The following is a 22,076-nucleotide window of genomic DNA, read 5'->3' as shown; positions in this document are numbered from 1 at the left end:
AAAATACAAGTGTTTTCACACTGAATTGCTGACTACTTCCAAACAGGGACCATGGGTCTTCATGATCTCATATCCTTAAAAAAACATTTCATTATGGCCTCATCTATTAGTCTTCCAAAGAGGCTGTCTCCTACAGTGCCAATTTCTTCCCACTATCAATAGGGAGAATGGCCTAATATAATGAAAGAAGATCTCTTGAAGTCCTTTTGTCATTTTTCCAAATGTTGACAGTCAAATCCAATGCTGACTCATAGCATACTCCAGTAGAATGTGCTGCATGTACACCCTTGTGTTAAAGATTTCTTCTGCTACTGTGGAACACTTCTTCAACTCAATACACTACCATTCTGTATTCTAATCTAGGTCCTGAAACATTATCTCTGACTCTGGACAGGCAAAATTAAAAGGAAAGACTTGAGAAAATATGAATAACTTTCAAGAAAAAGAAAGTAAACTGAAAGACATCTCCAAAGCTGGATACTCTTTTTCAAGCCAGAAATCACAACAGCAGAGAATCAAACAATATTGATTGCAGAGAACCTTTAGAGGTCATTTAATACAACCTGCTGTTTGAAACTTCCCAAATGAGGTCCCCATCTCTCACTAATGACTGCCACTAATTACTGTACACCTGTTACAGCCAAGTCACCATTATCAAATTCATCGTAATAGCATAGATTACTTAATTATAAAACTAGTAATAAGACCAATATTCTTCATAGTCAACCCTAATTAAAAAAAAATTTAAACAGTTCAGAACGGAGTTAGAATTTCTAAGACAAGACACTTCTGAATTTAAACAAGCCAAATGGAAAAAAAAAAAAACCAACTTAAAATTTCCCATAATTATTGCTACCTATCACTGCATAATATCAAATATGAAACTTAAGAACTAGGAGATCTTCAAGCAAATAAGCAAGTCTGCCTTTAGCTGTCTGCAAGGAATGTTATCTTTATTTTTAAATAGGATGAAAGTAGTAGCTCCCCACTTTAATTTTTACTTTTTCACCTGTTTGATGATTCCATAATGCAGACCTCCCTATCATTTTAACTATGTATTTGATCATACTTACAACAAATCCTTTTTTGATACAGTTCAATTGCTTTCAGCAACTCCATACATGTTCTCTGAATAGAATGGAACAGCTGATATTGAAACAAAATACACACAAAAAAATTGTAAGCGTATGCAATAAACACTGATGATTAAAATACAAGAAAGAGCTTAATTTTTTTTAGAAATTATTAGGGATCACTATTTTCCTCTTGAACAAGAAGTAATCTTTCCAGCTTGAAAGTGGTTTTTCCTTATCAATTGTGCTTTTCTTTCAATTAAGTTGTCCATTGAAACTACAGACAGACCAATCACAACTTACAAAAGGAAAATAAAGACAAAAATAATTTTATAAACACATCTACTCTAAACAGCTGCTAGTTAACCAAACTACTCATGTTGGGGTTTTTTTAATTGATATCTTTGGATATATATGAAGATGTACAAAATTTTTTTTCTAAAACACACAGTAGAGCAAAAAGTTATCAAAATGTCTATCATGTTTATTACATGTGGCAATACGCATACTGAATTTTTAATACCGCAAAGTCTAGAGGAACAAACTTGCATTGGTATGCCAACATAGAAAGTTATTGATTTAAACTGAACTTTTACTGGCATAGCTCCTGTTTTCCAACCAAAGTGATAAAGCAGCAGTTTCCAAAGGAAGTAGAGGAAAACAAAGTCAGTCTTGACTAAGTCTAGAGATTGTTTCTAGGAAACAGAAAAATTACTACTCTTTCTGTCTGTCTGTGTAAAACCTCTAACCTCTAACTTAAACCTAAACTCCCCTGTATCAAGCATTACACAAATACAAGCAAAATAGACTACTGGCACAGTAACTGTCTTCCTTCACATCTGGTTGAATCTCTGTACACTACATGGGCTTTGTCTTTTAAACTGAGAGTGTGACTTGCAGTTGAGAAGTTGTCCAAGTGAAAACACGTTGATAGTTTTTTATCTGGTAAACACAAGTTTCCCTATTTCTAATACCACCTGAGGTAACAAAGCATTCTTCCTGATGAATCTGCAACACAGTAAACATGGTAGGAACTCAGGAATATATTTATAAAATACTGTTCCAGCCTTCCAGTTTGTTTTAATCAATACTCTTGATTTATAACCCATTATGAAGACCTCATAGATAGAATCATCACGTTATAAGTTATCACTATTAGAGCTAGAACTACAAAGATTTGTTTGTTGTAAAACAGCCTCTTTTATTTCAGCTAAAACATGAATAAACTGAGAATACTATGTCAACAATTTTCTAAGAAACTGCAAGAAAACCATTAAGGCAAAACCTCTTGCAGATGGAAAACAGAAAGCATGACCATGAGTCAAAAAGAGGTGGATCGTGTAGGGAGGTGATAGTCTCCCTGTACTCTGCACTGGTGAGGCCACACCTGGAGTATTGTGTCCAGTTTTGGGCACCTCAATACGAGAGAGATATTGAGGTGCTGGAGTGAGTGCAGAGGAGGGCAACGACACTGGTGAAGGGCCTGGAGAAAAAATCCTATGAGGAGAGATTGAGGGAGCTGGGACTGTTTAGTTTGAGGAAGAGAAGGCTGAGGGGAGACCTCATCACTCTCTACAACTACCTGAAAGGACATTGTAGAGAGGTTGGTGCTGGTCTCTTCTCACAGGTGATTAGTGACAGAACAAGGGGGAACGGCTTTAAACTCCAACAGGGGAGGTTCAGGCTGGACATTAGGAAAAAATTTTCACAGAAAGAGTGGTCAGACAGTGGAATAGGCTGCCCAGGGAGGGGGTGGAGTCACCATCCCTGGATGTGTTTAAGGGTCGTTTGGATGAGATGTTGGGGGATATGGTGTAGGGGAGAACTTTGTAGAGTAGGGCTGATGGTTGGACTCGATGATCCCAAGGGTCTTTTCCAACCTGAATGATTCTGTGATTCTATGAATACTGATAAAACGTAGTTGGACACTAACTTGATTATTACACTTCAGAAGTCCATTCTCTATCTTTTGCTTTGTGTCAAAGATGTTCAAGCTCTTCAATCCAGTGGGGTTAAAGATACTGACAGTAGGACTGTATTTGTCACACAGCAGGAATCCTTCTCTTGGTTACACTTTACAGAAGTTTCTCTGGTCATGTCAGCTACCTGCACAAAAGCTCCAGAGAGCAGAGCTCACTATGCACCTTGCTCCTTCTTGGTATGTTGTATGTTTTCTTGGTATATGTGGTATTTTGTAACTGTATAAAGAATGTAATTTGTATATACTATAGAACACTATTTTTAAAAAAATCCTAAACTGATATTAGCAAAGGGTAAGAACAACTGATATAAGCACAAAGGACAATCCCCTGCTCTCCCCGACAACAAAAGGAAAAAACCTGCCCCCCAAAATGAAAATAAATACAAGAGATGTTAGGTTCCAAATATAGCTTGAGGGACGTGGGGTTTTGTGTTACAAAATGTCGCTATATTCACCGTATTTGCATAGGTACTTTTGTCAGAAATTGGAAAAGCTATTACAAGAAAATAATGATTAAAATGTATACACATATGTGTACACATATTAGAGGCTTGATGGAAATGAAAACACTTTAAAAATTAACAGAGAAGACACATTATGAAAATATTACAAACCTCTAGTTTTGCATCCAGATCTGCATCTGAAGCCACAACATGTTCGTCTTCCTTTTTTCCTGTAACTTTTATAAGAGTTTGTTTTGTTTTCCAGTATTTCTGTTGCATTTTATTGACCACAGATTTTTCTTGGCTTTGAGCATATTGGTCATAAAATTCCCTTGGATAATTGCTAGAATATTAAGAAACAAAATTACAAAACTTCAATAGGATGCTTAAAAAATAAGTCTGACATGCTAGATTTTTTCCATCAAGAATATTGCATTTGCGTGAAGACACGTATATTCTAACATGCATTTCTTCATTATGCATTAATAACAAAGCAATTAAATTAGTACTATATTTCCCATCCTACTTTGGAAAATTATACACTGCTTTCAATTTGAATGTCTTCAGCATGTAGTACTGTCAAATAATCAGCTGCAGAGAATTCTTCCCAATGCGTTATGGAATGATTTATAGCCCATGGAATTAACTTTTTATTTTTATATAACTAATAGGAGAGTTTCAAGTGAACTAGCAGAGTTCCTTAAGCAGGCAGCAATTTTCATGCAATATCAGCAGTGTCAGGATTTCACAAAGTTCATTTTATGAATGGAATTAGACTACTTCTTCCCCTCCCTTTTTTACAGTTGAATAATAAAGAATTAGAAGAATCTCTTTTGAGCATGCTATGTGAAAGATAGCTAGCTCATGTCTTTATGCAATGACTACATGACAACTGTGGGTGCGTGACAGGTAATCTTTTTTCCAAAGATTATTTTCTACTGACAGATGATTCTGCATTCCTGTAGCAGACCTAATAAAAAGTGCAATTTGAAGACAAACTCCATATTCCACAATATTTAAACCATACCAAGGTGGTTTAATATATAGCCTTATAATAAAATCTTGATCTCTTTCAGGAAGTGCTACTCCATTATTAATTTCTGCAAAAGTACATGCCTTTTCCTCTATGTACATATACAAAACGCTGCAGTGATTTTGCAGATCTTTAGAAGTTAAAAGGTTTCTAAAACTTGCTATATTAAATACTCCAGGAAAATTAAAGAGGTTGAGTTTATGTTGAAAAAAATACCCTCCACCTGTGGTTCATTACTGAGATAGTGCCTACTAGCTCTGTTCACAACACACAGACAGCTCAGGGATGCTACCCAAGAGGTCTTCAGACCCAACATACACATCAACATGTATTGAGATACACAGACATATATATCTATATAATATATCTATACATGTAAGTTTGCTGTGCAATACTATGGCCATTCTGAAAGAACAAGCCGTTGGTACACATATTCCCCAAAAGGGTGACACATCTGGCCTACACAGTTACTAGTAACACAGTTTAACTTTAAAAGGAAGGTTTTTCACAGGGATTTGTTACTTGCTTTGGTTATTTTTAATCAGCGAGTTAGGAATCAGTGCCTTAATCACCAAAGAGATAGTAAGAAATTAAACTGGAAGTGAGCAAGAACAAAATTCAAAATGCACTTATACACAGCACTTCTTGGCTTCTTCCTCAAACTTGAAAAGTAAAGATATTTACCCATTTAATTCTACCCAAACATTAGTTCCAATACTTTATGAATTTCATTAAAATTAAAATAAAGGCCTTCTTGGTGCTACAGCACAAAATAAACAATACATGCAGAACATACCACATTTCACCTCGAATTCCAAACAAACAAGCCATTACGCTCTCTGACGACAGCCTATCAAGTTAAGCCTATATTGACCTGATATATGCTGCATCTTTAAAGTACAAAATCTACAACCTCTAATAAATAACAAGAAGATCCCCCTGCATTATGAGAAAACAGAATATGAGAGCTCAATAAAGTAGCATTACTTTAAAAATAATAAAAAAATACAAAACCTGCTCACAAGGTAGTATAAAGACTCTAGCTGTCCAGCTAGTTGTGTGCTTTAACTTCTGCTACAGCTGTGCAAATAACTGATATCTCAGTTCAGTGGGCTAGTGAAGAAAATACCATAATTCATCTGATGTCAACCTGCCTTGCATCTACCTCACTCGAGGTCACTAGAAATTCTGGGGGCATGGTGCAAAGAATAAAAATGAGTTATTAATATGAGGTCACAGAAAAAAACTAAAATGCTGGGATTAATACAGATTCCTGAATTAGAGACTGATAAACCAATTGAATGAATAAGAAGAATATAATTGTTTACCACTACACACAAATTCAGCTTCTGATTTCATTTGGAGAATTTCCTGGCTCCCATTTATGCTTAAAATAATGAAAGATTTATAATCCCATTACCGAAATATTCGGTGGACAATTTTTACTGGTAGACATTTGTCAATACCTTTCAAAATGGATTTCATGTCAAGCAATCACGGACCTACTTAGGTTTTGTTAAACTATCAGAAAATTTAACTAAAATAAGGATGTACTTTATTCTGAAGTTGATGACCATGGATAAACCTCTTTAAATACACAGTTCATGCCCTTCTTTCCATTAAGCAGAAAATTGATAACACGCTATTTTTCTATCTAGTCAACTCACTTGTTTTTCCACTGTTTGGCAGTCATTAATTTTTTATTTTTATTCTTTTTAAACAGAATGTCTACCAGTGACTTCATATAAATACTAGATGCCAGAACATAATGTGTGATAGACTCAGGCTATGACAAATTAACATGCCAAACACCATCAGCTCTTTAGAATAAGAAAAAATCAACAAGGTACTTACTACTTATGACCTTCCATGTTTCTTGTTTTCTTCAGACACCTAAGATAAGAAATTATCAGTTAATACAAACATCTTTAAAACATAATTTTCAAGTTAGACCGTAGAAAATCCCCACCTTTTCACATAGAAAATTACTATGTTGTAGCATAGTATCTTGTTTACCATGTTACAACAGAAAACTTTTCAACCTGTGGACCAAATGTTTTCCTCATGTAACAGACAATTCTTGCTTAAAACCATGATAAAGACATTTAAATTTTGTTGCTGGTGTTGCCAATTATTATATGTTAGCAAATCTTCCAGGCAAAAGCAAATTTACCTGGCATAAATGCAGTGACTTTTGACAACACAAGCCAAAATTGTCCAGGCTAGGCATCCTCCTCAGTCAAGTTTTTTTTTTCCCCAATGTTTTAGCCACAACACAGTTCAGCTACTTTTTTTGCCCATGTCTCACTGATCTATTTTTTTTAAAAGCACTAGCTACTGAGCCACAGATGCGAAATTTAACCACCAGGTGGTTTTTCTATGAGGAACACCACATTTCCTGAGGATAGAATATGATATGTATGCATTTGGACTTTAGATTTTATAAGTTTGTATCTCCAGCTTGGATACTCAGTCTCCCACTGTACTTTGAGCTGACCAGATGGTACGCACATCACTTCCCACCAGTAACTGAGCACACTCCTTCCAGGCCAAATTCACAAGCGAAGCCAGACATTCCTTATAAACAATGAGCACCTGGCTTCTCTGCTGCTTTCAGAGAGGACTCTATTCTCCAGCATACAGCCAGCGTGTGAACAGAGGCACTGCAGCATGATCACAGATGAGACCAAAAAGAAGCAGGTCAGATGGTGCTGCTGCGAAATGGCCTTTGGTAAGACCAGGCACAGAAGTAACACACCAACAGGCTGCACTAAGATATGAAGCTGACTGACTGAGAAAACAGTAATGAAAAAAGCAGCGAGGAAGGTAATGGTGCTGAAACTGAACATTGGCACTAATCTGGGTGAGAGAGAAAAGGGGCTGCAACAGGGAGACGTGACACTGGAAACATATCTAGCTCTGCGCTGCTTACAGACAGTATGGTTAGCACTGGAGCGGCAAAGGGACTGGAACAGATTGCAGGAACCTGAACAAGGGAATGCAAACAACCTGAGTGCTTCCTGCAGCCATAAAGCACACGCACTTCCATTTGGAGCCAAATCCCAGATTTCTGATTCTAACCTCTCTGCTGTCAGTACCTGTGAAACTTTCTGGCAAAGTTCCGTGAGATGCTGCAAGATTGTATCAGAGCAGGAAATTTTCCTGAATTAGAATTTTTGTGAAGTGCTTATAAGCACTGCAGGAAATTCATTACTCTGTCTTCAGAGCAGAGTTGAAATGTAGAGGCCAACAGCTAAGCAACAGAGGAAGAAAGAACTGTTTCAGATTGGTTTTTGCATTATAGCACCATTGAGTCACACAATATACAGAATGGACAGCATCGGTCATGGTTTTGCTAGTTCCTAGAGCCATAAGGCACAGGCAACATTAACTCCAGTTTTCTAACACCTTTATGCTTCACTGTTTTAATACTCGTCCTCCGTAAGTCAACCGTGGGTGTGTGCGAGTGAGATAAGAACACAGGATTTAGCTTGTACACACATCCATGACTCACTCACTCAGCAGCACACTTGGTTTGACAGGAAGCAAAGAATAGTCTATCTACATGGAATAGCACACATATTACGTGGAACAAAGTGTAAATGACCAGCAGAGGAACAGGACTAAGGCACTGACCTTGTACACTGTACATGTTCACCTGACTCTCCTGGAAATGAATGTCCCTAAAAGAAAAAAAAAAAATTTAAAAAAGAAAACTATATCAGGGTCATGGTGAAACAGTTCTCATTTGCAAGCATAGCTCAGGCTCTTTCTTCCTAAACATCTGACCTTGTATTTTGACTCTGGGATCTTAGTTATACTCCTCCCAGTCCCATATAGCACCCCTATGCCCTTAAGATATTGTTTTAGTTTTTTTAGGGATTTTTTTAGTTCAAAGTGAGGACTGTACCACAGCTATTAGTACAGTGTTTTCATGGTATGAGAATGAGGGCATATATTCCCTGTCTTGCTGTGTGACATGATGGCATTTGAGGTGTCTGAGGCTTTACAAGACCTGCTGGGATAGTGTTGTATAACCCATTAGAGTGGAAGGAAAAAGTACAGTCTTACCTACACTACCTGCTGGAAATCATTCCTGGCATATAATATCACCCAAAACATGCCAGGAGAGAGAAAGGTCCCAAAGAGTTCTTGGTGGTATAGATAAAAACCATGCCAGGGAGACGGCAGCAATTAAACAGCAGCAACAAGCAGAATCTCAGTGCTCAAGCTCAATCCCTGAGCCCGTTTTATTTCCTAAATGAGAATTCAGTTTGTACCAAAACAGCGTAGTAAGCACTGGCATTGAGAAAACAGAACTGTGGTTGCTCAAAAAGAATCACATTACTTTTGATAAGTAGCATTTCACCTATAATTTCCATCAAGAATGTTCCTGCATCCCATTCATTCCTGATGCTGTTCAAGGAACTTTCATAAAGAAACCAGTTATGCCTCTGAAGACCCAGCTGAGTTTCACCTTTCTGACTGACTGAGAACACTCTGGAAAACCTGGATGTCCACTACTATTACGCTGTTCTTTTAGCTGTTAATTTAGACCACAAATGTGCGTTTGGGTCCCACTGATCTCAATGGTACCCTAAATGATTTCCATTCACATAGACCTTGTTTCAAGTTAGATACACTTTTGTAATGTTTGCAGCACTGTAAACTAATTCATATTTCATGTTTCAGCATCACAGTTAAGCTCTACTGAAATGGAAACAGCATATATTAACATAGATATTAAAATCAGAAACAAAGGTAGAGGAACATAATAAAGGAATATTTACTTGAGCTGGATGTAATTGATGTGCTATTACAGGAATTCTCATATCTGTATCTGAGTTCTACTGTAAATGTATCTATTTTTAGTTTGTAATGATAGGATTTTATTTTTAAGAAACATCCAGTCTTATTAGATCAGTCATATCCTTAACAGGGTTTTCAGGAGCAGCCCAGGGCAACTGTGTGATCTTTGAGGTCAGCTTCCTCAAAGTACATGAACAGTCCATTTCCATGGGCAGAAAGTTGAGCAGCTGTGGCAGAAGGCCAACATAGATTAATTTTAATGAACTCAAATGCAAAACTAATGCATGCAGAAGATGGAGGCAGGGACAGGTTACTCAGGAGAACGCAAAAGCAATGCCTCAGTAGGCAGGGATGGAGTTAGGTTCAATGATGGGGTTGAAACTAGCAAGGAATGCAAAGGGGAGCAAGAAGTGCTCTGTAAAAACAGTGGCAGCAAAAAGCAGGCTAAGGAAGACACAGAGCCACAGCATGACAGAGAATATGGAAAGGCAGAGGTACCTTTTTACCTTGCTTTTCACTGGAAGGTCTGCCCTGTGGCTCTCTAGTTCTCCAAGCCTACTGTCAGGGTTTGTGGGTATGTGTCGTTACCCACATTACAGAAAGACTGAGCCGAGGTACCTAAGCCATTTGGACATACACAAGTCCATGAGATCAAATGGGACGGATCTTGGAGTGCTGAGGGAGCCGGCTTATGCCATTGCAATGATGTGCTTCCTGTTCTCTTGGAGGTTATGGTGATCAAAAGAGGTGACTGATGACTGGAGAAAGATAAACACCATATCCATCTCCAAAAAACATAGCAAAGAGGATCAGGGAAACTTCAGGCCCATCAACTGCACCATCAGTTCCTGGAAATATCATGGAGAAAACCCTCCTGGAAACCATTCCCAGTCACATGAAAGACAAAAAGGTGAGTGGGAACAGTCAGCATGGATTTATTAAGGGCAAATCATGTCTGACTACCCAACTACCTTCTACTACAAGATGACTGCCTCTGGTGAATGAGGAGAGAGCAGTGGATGTTGTATGCTGATTTTGGCAATGTCTTTGCAATGGTATCCCATAGAATCCTTACAGCTTCTTGCGGGACCACATCTGAAGTAGAGTCCAGTTTTGGGTTCTCCATACAGGAAAAACACTGGCATACTGGAGTGAGTCTGCTGCTCAGGGTATGGATCCTGTAACATATTTGCTCAGCTGTAAGACCACCAGGCTAACAGGAGGCCTTAATGCTGTCTACAACTACCTAATGAGAGATGTAAAGCAAACAGTCAAACTCTTCTCAGAGATGCAAACTGGAAGGACAACTGCCCACAGACACAGCAGGAACGTGTGAAATTCCAACTGAATACAGGCAGGAAACGTTTCACCATGAGAGTGATCAAACACTGGAACGAGCTGCCCAGTAAAGCAAGTGCTGGACATGGTCCCAAGCAATCTGCTCTAACTGGGCCTGGTTAAGCAGGAGGCTGGACTATGTAATTTCCAGTGCTCCCTTCCAACCTACATGATCCTGTGAAAATTTCTACAACGTAAAAGAAGATGAGATTGGAGAGCAGCAAGTTTGCTGCTACCATTGGTTTAATACAGAACACCTTCCCTAAGAATGGTGTAAATAGACAGCAGAATAACATTGCACCATGACCCCTGTGGCTACACACACACAAAAAGTATAGTATGTTTTCTTTCTAAGAATTATCTCCAATATTCTTACTTTTTAGTCATCTTATTTATTTTCATTCATGGTGAAACTTTGAACACGAACAGTTTCCATTCTTCAGATATTGCTACATGTACAATGTAAACTGTCACCGCAGTCATTTAGCAGGGACATAATTTATTTATTTTTATCATCTGTAACTTGATGTGCTGTTACAGTCTATTCCAAGCCCAAGAACCAAAGAGGGTTAAGATATTGGCTCAACTGTAACAAAGGACATTATTAAAAGTATCTGGGATAGCTGAAAGCAGTGAAATTTTTTTTTTAAGAAATCCCAAAGTCATGAGTCCGGCCACAAAAAGTGAGAGATGCTAATAAAAGGGTACTGGAAACCGCCCAGGGAGGTATCCAGGAATTAAAAGGAACACTTCATAACCATGTAACAAAGAATCCCTACAGTTGTGAAATGCTGGCCCTGAGGCTGCAGAGAAACCAAGGATTGAGCACATAACCTTGGACTACTTCAGGTTTTGAACTCTGTTATGCTTTTGAAGAACAAGACATAAGTGTCCCGAACAGAAGTAACAAGAGAGTTGCTCTTTGCCAAAGCTGACTACAACAGAAGCACATGACACTAACTAGAGTCCACCAATACCTTCCCCGAAAACTGCAGTCAAATTTAAAATTAACCTACATTATCATAGAGTTTTCTGTATAAAAACAAGCTTAATTTGCTACAAGGAGTTGATGTAAGGGATTTTTTTTTTCTTTTTTTCTTCCCAGGGTATCAAGACTAAAAAAATAAAGTTTCAATAAATAATATTATGCTGACACTGATTTTTTTAAAAAAAAAGCATTCACCACCCCATCAGAAAGCATTTGTATCAAAAATTTCCATTATCTTTGATAAGGACTTATGCAACACTTGTGATCTCCCTGACAGACAGCCTTTATCTTGGCAAACAAAAGGTTGGGATACTCTAGATGGGGGCGGGGGGGGTGTGCAGGGAAGTGGGGTAGGGAAGCAAACACGGGTGCTCTGTAGCATGCTAGGAAAGGCAGTGCTACATTACAGCTGACATTACAGCAAAGCCACGGTTATTGCTGGACAGTGCTGGATCTGAGGTTTCCTGGAGAAGTCCACACACAGCTCCAGTAATTTTGCAAGTGCTTCCCAGTGTTTTGAGACAGACAGATGCTACCTCAGTTTTAGCATTAAACCTGAGCTGGCCCTATTCATAACAAGTCCACCCAGAACACAAGGGACAACAGCACTGAAGCATCCATTCCCATACTGAACCAGTTGGGTTCATAAGCCCTGCTGAAACTTTGCAAATCCCTATCAGGCCCTCTGAGGAGCCAACAAGAAGCCTCAGCACTGTGTTCCACAAACCTCCCTGTTTGCAGACTGACACCAGAGGGGACTGGCACAGCCTATCGGCCTGGATGCCGAAATACAGCCGAACTGTTTTGAGGCTCAGCCTGGCTTCAGAAGCGGTACAGCTGCCTTCACGCAGTGCTCTGCCACAGCTAACAAAACATGCTGGAACCAAGATGGTCCCGCGAACAGGCAACTATGGTACCTCTGCATCTGTGGCAGAGTTTACCTGGGCTGTAGGTTATTTACCTGCAAATTATTTCCACAGAAAGCCAAAATAGCTGGAATGCACACAGAACTTCATAATATTTCTGGCATACTGCATCACCCTATCCTCCTACTGAGATATTTTATTAGCCATGGTGATGGAATGAAACTTGAGGACACTCATTAGCAACTGGCATGGCACTTCCTATGGAAAATCCTCCAATTCTCTGTATTCTCCAATACCATTTGAATACACCGTCTACATCTTTCTGTGCAAACAGGAAAATGCTTTCATGGTGTTTTCAGTGATCTAGACTCCAGCATACCCTAGGCTTACCTTCCAGCTCATGCTCTGTACATTTGTACATACTTGCTTCTCTTTTTTAGCTTTATTATATTACACTTTGTTGCAGCATAAGTTGTATGGTTTCCTAAGAGCTGAACAACTTTATACAAGTAGTATCTGAAGATTATTCATAAGACGGTATCAGTGCCTTCTCTCCAACAGCTAAATTGATAATAAACAATCCTGTATATCAATGTCACTCAGATAATTTTTCTTTCCTAGTGAGCATAAATATAAGAAGTGTCATGTGGCAAGGTGAAGTTCAGCTCTTAATGCTCTCCTAGGTTATGAGGAAATAAATTTTTCAAAAAGTAAAATCTTTCCCCCTAATTCAAATATCTCTCCTTGGCTGAGCATTGGTTACACAGCTCTTACTGTACTCTCAGCTTAGCTAACAGATCAGATAGAAGAAAGTGGTAAGCAACCAGAGAGAGCAAACAGGAATCTTTTCAACTGTGAAGACTGTATCTAAAAGAAACTGTTCAACTAATCACAAATTTCCAAAACCAAGAGATGAGCTGAAATCCTTGCAAAAATGTTATAAATGCTGATCTACAGATCAAATTTAACATCCAAAGATGACCTAGCATAGTTATGTAGGAAGGCAGTAGATTGAACGTATTCTTTGAGATACACCCAGAAACAACAGGGAACTTAATGAGAGGCAAAGAATTCAGCAACCCTTATGTGAAAGTAATGTGTTCATCAAAAAAGACACAGAAGAGTCTGCACTTTCACTGATAGCACTACCCTCTCAGTTTACTGTCCTTTCAAAGCAGCTAATACATTCTGTGGTTCTTCAAATCCCAGCAGGCTCTCTGCACCCTAAAACCCCTGCAACTTACAACTTCAAATATGGCAGATTCATGCACTGCACTTGATTTACTCAATACAGTCGTTTTATTAAAATGAATAATCTTCTAAGAAACTTTTAATACAGTAATAGTAGAGTGGTACTAAGTAACAAAAAAAAATGAATTTTAAGGAGTTCTATCTGTAAAAGTTAAGGGTGATAGCTTCACTTATGTAAAATACTCTGAAGGGAAGAAAATGTGCTTAGGTGAGGGAATCAATGCCATCTGTGCCTCCAACAGCTCTTGGCTGACAACTTATCTCCCCCATTCTGCTCCCTGGAAGCTGTGACCAGACTGAATCAAGCAAATGGGCCTCCAAAGCAAGAAGCAGTCTCACTGCAAGATGAAGATTAGGCAGGGCACAGTTATACCTTCTCTGGTCTGCCTATGAACACACAGACCAGGAGCTTCAAATCACGTTTGAGTTTGCCTTTCCCAAGCAAAAGAGAATAGAGCAGCTTATTGATCTGAATTATCCATATTATCAGTGCAGGAAATGAGTGAAAGTTGAAGTCTGGGTCTACGTAGGCATTCAGCAGCAAGATTATACACAGACTTACAAGTATTCGTACTCTTAACTACATGAATAGCTACCACTGTCACACAGCTAAAATGAATCTAGAGTTTAAGTTATATCAATATGGCAAATAACAAAATTTATTTTTTCCTCTAAAGCTCTTAATGCTCATCACTGATGTTCTAATCCATACTTAGCTTTAAATCCAGGAGTATTTTCATTCTGTGAGACTACTCACTGAAGCAGTTATTAATTCAAAAAGTTTGCAGAATTGGTCTGCAAATGCTGCATTTAGCAGTTCCTTTCATCCACTACAACTTTCTATCTATTCCTCTGTCTCAGACAGATCCACAGCCTTGCTACTTATCCTGGGAAGCATGTACCTTACAGACTATCCACAGCGTTTCAGAAGAAATACTGCAATCTTATAAAGCAGTTGTATCAACAGAATTACTCTTTCAATCTATTTCAGGAGCTGACATCTAGAAAGAAATTTCACGCATTCTTAAAAGAAGCACAGGGAGAAACAGCATCTGTTGTATAGAGAGGGGCTCCTGTTATATTGATACACCTGGGAGGTGCTGAGGGGGAAAGAAATTCATGCTGTTTGACCCCAATTATCTGTGGTGTCTAAACTACTATACAAGCCTCTCAATACTAAGCCCATCTAGTGATAGTGAACAGAACCTCCAAAGAGCAACTCTGGGCACCTGAACTAGAGCCTCACCACTGTCCTCTGAGTGCACAGAAATGATGGTTTCCACATGAAGCACCTGAACTACATGACTAAATCATGCAGTAAGAGTGCTTCTCCACTCCACTTGTCTTAGAACTGGGATTTCATAATGGTATGTTGAATTACTGGAGAAAAAAGATTCAGCAGCGTACTGAGTAACACATTGTGCTTGGGACACAGTCACATCCCGTAAGCCCACTAGAACCAATTTTTCCTTTCACTGCAAGCACTTCTGGAACTAACGTTTCTATATACAATTTCCTCCATTTCCTTCTCCTCTCTATCAATGTTTATGAAACACCCCAGCAACAAGTTCATTTATTCCATTCCATTTATTCATTTGTCTTGATCCTTCAAATGATAAAAAAAAAAAAAAACAAACCCAAAATCTGACATGCAGAAAAACCCCAACCACATACTCAAAACAACAGAAATGTCAGAGAAATTGGAGTTTCTTTTCCAAGGAGGTAGTTTGAGACAATATAACAGTCCTTTTCCCTTCTTTTTCAAGCTAGTAAATTGTGTGGAGAACAAACCACAGTAATACAAGCAGGTATCTTAAATGACTAAGATTAGAAACCATGCACAAGGTACGAAGAACTCTGGATGTTTCAGGTCTTCTTTTTGTCATTTTGTTAGCACTATCTAGGCACCTGTCTATAAACAGTACATCCAACAAAATGAGCAGTACTATTACTGACATTAAGTATATAATGGCGTGTCTTTCACTGAATTTTACACTGACTCTTAATACTCTCTGTGCAGGGCAGATAACCAATAGCTACTACAGAAAGTATTGTTAAGAGTTACTTTATTCCAAAAAACAATTATCATGTTTCTAATATTTTAGAATACACAATCAACATCAGAAATTATTCTGTTTAATTTCCTGGTGTAGCCTAAACAGAGGATTATATCCAGAGCCCTGTTTCTTATGCAATTATTTAGTCTCTTACATGTATCTTATTTTTCTGTTCCCGACTCTGATATGTAAAAGTTAATAGAAGACAGTGGCAGATAAACAGAGAAAATTTGCACATTGGAAATTATCACTCAGTTATACCTAGAATGTAAGAGTATCAATCCATCTGAACTGCACTGGTTTTCAGTACTCAGTCAGTTAGAGGTAAGTTTTAGCCAACATGAAAAAGTGGAAATTTGGCACTATGTCACCATGTGTTTTAAAACCTGGTTTTGCTCCCACGAAGGACCAAGGACCAAGTCAAACATTAGCATTCCTCTCTAAGAAACAATTTTGTGTCTATTTGGTACTATATGCCTGTCATATTATTCCAAAAACTATCAAGTCAAATTTACAGGTGTAAGTGATTTCCTTTCTAGAGTACAACATGTATTGAAGTGACACCTGGAGCTGGGGGTTTTTTTGCATTTTTTAAACAGTTGAATGACAAATTCCTAAAAGCAGTGGTTTACCTCAAAAACATTGATAAGAGTGGCACATGTAGTCATGACATAGTACATGTAGTCTCAGAACAGAATATTTCAAATAAATGCTGGTAGACTTACAGTTGGAAGATTGACAAGCAAACAACAGCCCTTTCCAGATAAGTTATCTTGCATGCAGAACTTCATCATTTACATAAAGACACAGATATTTAAATTCCTTTCTCAGATTATACTGATTTTTCAGCTGCTTATTGTGAAATAATGTAAGAACACATACATTATCAGTTTGCTCTCAGGTAACATCTTTTATTTGACTATTAGTGTTCCACTTATATTTGTGAAGAACACTGAGCAGATGTCCTCAGGAAAGAACCAGGCAAGTATCATAAATTATATGTGTGTTTTATGGAAGAATAATTTGAATATAAGTTGTCAAGTGGCAAATCAAACCTCACTCTGCAAATGAGCAAAGCTGGGGATATATGCAATGCAGTATTTAATCTCATTCTAAATGCAAACTTGCTTCATTTCTCTGAAATGACTATCAAATTGTTTTGTAATACACACTTGTTCTCTGAGTTTAAAAAACAGTGTTTTTAAATTTAGTAGCCGAATACTATTAAAGAAAATGCCATATGGAACACCTGCTGTGCACAGATTATAAAAGACAATATGAAGATGGTTTTTGTGACACATTCTACCCACAATCAGTCTAGAGTCTTAATCTTAGGAAACCTTTCCTTTGCAGAACCTATGAGAAAAGCAGTAGATGTACATGAAAAAATAATGAAACTTTTTTCACATGCATACTATACGAAATATGAATATATATGGTTTTAGAAGTTCAAACTAATGGCTCTCTTATTTAGATATCCTATTTGATGACACCGTCAACACTCTCAGGTTTCTGCCTCCCTCCTCCCTTTTCATCCATGCAGAAGTCAGGAAGCAATGCTATTACACCCGAGGGGAAACAATGCCAGGGGACAGAACGGGAAAATAGTTTTCTCTAGATTCCCTCAGGAGATCATTTCACATCCATGGATAAGAGATTTGATTAACAAAACAGTTTCAGCATGCATAGCAACAACAATACAGGGCGATCTTCTTTCACTGCCTTTTGAATAAACACCACGATTTGTACAGGCTGTTATATTCTTGATAGATACATAGTCCACTCAACTTTTATATTACTGTTCTCAAATCCTGCCACGCCAGTCGACTGTTCCTAGAGCAGTGGTGATCCCTATGGAGCTACTTGCAAGATGGAGCTGAATACTGTTTCAGAACAGACAGTTCCCAAGGTTGACGTAAGTGATTGCCTAACAGGTCAAAACGCCCCTCCATTTGCCATGGGCAACAATAGCCACAGGAAAAAATACCATGAGACTATTATTACTAGCAACACGTAAAAGGTCAAATGTTTCTACTGTTCTTGACTGTTTGGTGCTTTGTTTAACATTCTTCACACTCCAGGTTTTTGTATTTTTAATGCTTCTGCATCCTGTGGCACAATTTTGTCTTTAGAGTGATTTTATGGTTGAGAAGTGACAAAACATCTTGAAGAATCAACTACTTCAGAGCAACACTGTTGGAGAAGATATTGAAAAAAGTATTAAAAAGAGTCTTTGAGGACATTTCTTGACTTCTAGTTTAGCTGAGATATTAGCACATTTTTTTCTGCCAACTTGTACCAACAGCTTTCAACACTAGTTGAAGAGTGAAAAGAGCTGTTATTATTCATTTATTCCAGAAAAAGGTTACTTGGGAATTCATCAGAACAATTTAGCAGCCCTGTACAGATAACAGAGAAGAACAGGCAAGATGGGTGGGCTTGAAACTCTGCTAAGGGGGAAGAAACCAACCCTGTAGTAGGGTTCAACAGAAATTTTACTTTGCACTACGTGATTACCTCCACACCCCAATATTATAATCTTGTGAAAGAAAAATGTTAAAGAAACCTTTCCCCTTTCATACAGTCATAACTGGTCTTCTTGAACCTGCAAACATAACGTGCGTATTTGAATCAGCTCCCGCAAACACAATGGAAGACGTCACCATTATCTAAAAAGCACTTAACTCTTTCTCAATCAAGAAGGTGGCAAATTCCAGTTACCAGCATCTAACTCTTGAGTGCACTGTTTGAATCTTTCTGGAAATAACAATGTTTCACCCATTAAGTTTTGACAGTAAAGAAACCTCAGAAACTCATTTAAACCAAGATTTGGCAGCATTTAACTGCCACATCATCTTCCAGTAGAGCTTGCCATGGGAAAAAACATGACTGGTTATACCAGTTATGGCAGTTTACTACTCAAAAGAGCTCTGTGGCTTTACGCTAAATTCCTTCTTCAGTGGTATTAACATAAATCTTAAATCATTAAGTTACTCAGTTTAAACCAGTAGGCTACCCTCTTCAAACAGAAGTATAAAAAATTGCTGATGTCTAAACGAGATGTTCCTGGACTTCAAGCTAAGTACCACTAAGAACTCCAACTCCTAAATCAGGGCCAGGCAGATAGCACTGTCAAGTGATACTTCCAGTCACTCATCAGGAACCCTGGATAGATAAAGTGGAAAAAGAGTGGATTACCAGAAAAATCAGATGAAAGACCATAACCAAATGCAGCCTGCGCTGCAGACTTCAAAACCCAGCCTGCCATTTTCTCTGCCCAACACTTTGGAAAAGTAATCAAACACAAGTTTTTTGCTTACAACAATTGCCTTGCTAGAGCAAAACATGAGAACACTTTATTTCCAAGAAGTCTGCTCTGGAACAAGGGCCACAGCTGCTTTCTGATTTTATTTTAAATAAAACCCATCCAGAAACTGAGAGAAAGAGCATAACAGAATGAAACATGGGTGGAAAGAAACCACCAACAAACAGGTGCTTCCTGGAAATAAACAGTCACCTTGGTTTAAAGCAGGCTTGTGGGCAGGGGCAGAATATTACAACCAACCAAACAGAAGAACAACTCCAAAGCCAAGCTTCTAAAATATCTCCACAATGTGAGTTGGGGGTAGGGGGTTAAGGGACGTACCCCTGAGATTACCCGATTCAGTTTCACATTTACACATTTGAACTAAGGCAAACCTGAATTACTGCTTCAAGAGGGTGCCTGCAGGACCTTGAGGCCATCAGCACTACACAGAACAGCGGGGAACAGGAGACTTATTTACATTCGGCGCTGAACATACACACAATGATACCGATGAATAAAAGAACACAGTGCCCTTCACCCCTTTCTCTCAGAACAAACCTGATTATCAAGATCAACCTTTCACAAAATAGAAGCGTTAAATCGGAAGTTTGGGGGCTTTTAATTCCAACTCCAGCAGCCGTTAACGCCCCGGTGCCTGGTTTGATAACTGACGTTATCTTACCAGAGGAAGCCCTGCCACCCCTCTTAACCCAGCCGGCCCGAGGCCCTCAGGTGAAAACAAGGGCCGCCGCCGCCGCCCGGAGCGCGGCACACAGCGCGGCCGGGCAACCCGCGCCTCAGCCCGCAGCCCAGCCGGAAACCGCTGCGGGAAGCGGCCGTTTTCCTCCCCAACCTCCCCGCTTCCAGCGGGCAGAGCGCCAGACAGAACGGACGGGAGGAAGGGAGGCAGAAACGGCGAAATGTAATAATCATGGCGAGATAACCGCACGGCGGGAGGGGGAACCCAAGGCAAAAAGGAGGGACAGATGCCATCTTTGTGCCTCGGAAATTTCACCCCTGGACAGGTCCGACCCCGGCGACGCCCGCCGCCAAGCCCTGACGGGCACCAGCGCCTCAGGCCCGGCCGCCGCACCGCCTCCTGCCCCTCAAGAGGCGGGCGGGCAGCCGGCGGGCAGCCGGCAGGGGAGGCGGCCCCCACCAGGGCTGCCCGACGCCGGCCGCAGCCGCTGCTGGCGGAACCCGTTTTCCCCGCCAGGACCCGGCAGGCAGCCCTGCGAGTCCCCCCTTCCCGCACTCACCTTGCCCGCGGCAGAGGGGAGGGGAGGAAGGGCCGAGCCGGAGGCGCCGCCGCCGCCCCTCCAGGTGTTCCAGCGCCGCCGGCGTCACAGCAGCGAACGGAGCCGCCTCCGCCGGTCCCCGCAGCGGGGCGGAGCCGCCGCCGCCCGCCCAGCCCCCGAGGCGGGAGGGCGGCGGCCGCCAGGCCCGCGGCGCCCAGGGCCGGCCGGCCGCTTCCTGGCGTTGGTCTCGGCCGGGCTGCGTTTCCTTCTCCTTCCCCGGCGGCGCCGTGAGGGAGGCCTGAGGGGAGAGGGGTGGGAAAGCCTCCCCGGTTTGGGGCCCTTCCGGGGCTCCTCTCACCGCCTCGACCAAAACCCCAAGCCCTTCTCCTCAGCCCCAGCCTGCCGGGGACCGTAGGCGTCTTACGAGGAGCATCGAGGAAATAAAATGTTTTGACTGCTGTGAATAGGCAGTTGTCGTCAAGGTAGTGGAAACTCGTTGGGGATTTTGTGAGAGCTGTTCCGAGGTGGATTTTAAGATAATTTCAGAGCTTGAAATGAGGGGAAAAGTTCACAGGTGGCATTTGAAAATGAGCTGTTGGATAAGTGGGAGATAGAAGAAAAAATGAGGAGCAGCAAAACAGGGTGTAAAATTCTCCCACTTAAATGGGGAAGCATTAACTTTCCTGTGTTGCATGTGAAGAGAGCAGCAGCTTAAGGACAACATGGAATGAAAGGAGGAGTGGGGGAGATGAGGTTGAGTTGGTAGGGCCCAAGGAAAAGTTTTGAAGAAGAGGGGACTGCAGGGAACTGTAGAAAATGAAGAGGGAAGAGAGAAGATTGGAAGTGAGGACAGTAATGGGATATCATTTGCTGAAACTTACAGAGGTCTGAAGCTCTCATATCAGTGCCTCGGTGTTTCTGTGAGGTGTACCTGAACCACTTTGCTGGAAGTCGTGCATCTAGGAGCAAAAATGCAAGACATTTACAGCAACAGGGACTTTACTGCAAGACAGTAGCTCTGAAAAGGACTTGGGATCCTAATGGGTAGGTAGCTAAGCATGCACTCCCAGAGGACTGAAGACGTCAAAAGGGATAATTTAATTAATAGTTGTATAACCTGAGGAATTTCAAGTAAGATTTGGGAGGTTGTCTGATTTCCCTATTTGATGCTGGTGTGACCTCTAACAGCAGGTTGTACCCGAGCATGGTGTACATAGTGCAGACAGCGTGCTGGCAAACTAGAATGGGTTTAGGGCAAGAAATACGGGATTGCTTTCCAGAACTGCAGAAACCCTAATAGAATAGTCTTTGTTTTTAAACACAGTAATAGCAGTTATTTTCATGGGAAACAAATCTCTTAATGGGGTCCACATTCTTGCAGAAAAAGAACACGCTTCAGCAGCTGGAAGTTTGGCATACAGGAAACCTGATGTTAGGTATCTCATTTACCTTTAGACGTTATAGTGTAGACACTGTTAAGCCGTGTTGGTCTTCTAGAGCTCATTTTAGAGCAAATAGAAAAAGGTGCATTTTAGGGTGTGGTTAATTTAGTTTCTGATGAGCATAACCGTTCTCTGGACATGAGTTCCCTTGACTATGAAAGAGTAACAGGCTCAGGTGTAAATACTTGCATTACAGGTATTACCCAATTAGTCAAATGAATTCCAGGTATTACTGTTTTTGAGAGAAAAA

At 40.1% G+C, this 22,076-nt stretch overlaps 1 protein-coding gene across 2 annotated transcripts in view; it reads right to left on the bottom strand.

The window, feature by feature from the left end:
* ICA1 (islet cell autoantigen 1) overlaps nt 1-20,603 on the bottom strand; it is a 74,285-nt gene extending 53,682 nt beyond the window's left edge. Inside the window, exons 1-5 of one of the 2 annotated variants that reach the window (XM_074863686.1) lie at nt 20,406-20,603; nt 8,167-8,213; nt 6,385-6,423; nt 3,669-3,840; nt 1,074-1,146 (exon numbers count right to left, since the gene is read on the bottom strand). In XM_074863686.1, the coding sequence (XP_074719787.1) occupies nt 1,074-1,146; nt 3,669-3,840; nt 6,385-6,401 (262 nt within the window). In that variant the 5' untranslated portion in view covers nt 6,402-6,423; nt 8,167-8,213; nt 20,406-20,603. The remainder of the gene's footprint in view (nt 1-1,073; nt 1,147-3,668; nt 3,841-6,384; nt 6,424-8,166; nt 8,214-20,405) is intronic. The other variant, XM_074863695.1, reaches the window with a different exon arrangement.
* Nucleotides 20,604-22,076: the final 1,473 nt, after the last annotated feature.

Source organism: Strix uralensis, chromosome 1 (genome assembly GCF_047716275.1).
Source record: "Strix uralensis isolate ZFMK-TIS-50842 chromosome 1, bStrUra1, whole genome shotgun sequence".
In the NCBI taxonomy this organism is placed as follows: Eukaryota; Metazoa; Chordata; class Aves; order Strigiformes; family Strigidae; genus Strix; species Strix uralensis.
Note: the sequence above shows the minus strand (reverse complement) of the source record. Positions and strands in the feature narration are given on the sequence as shown.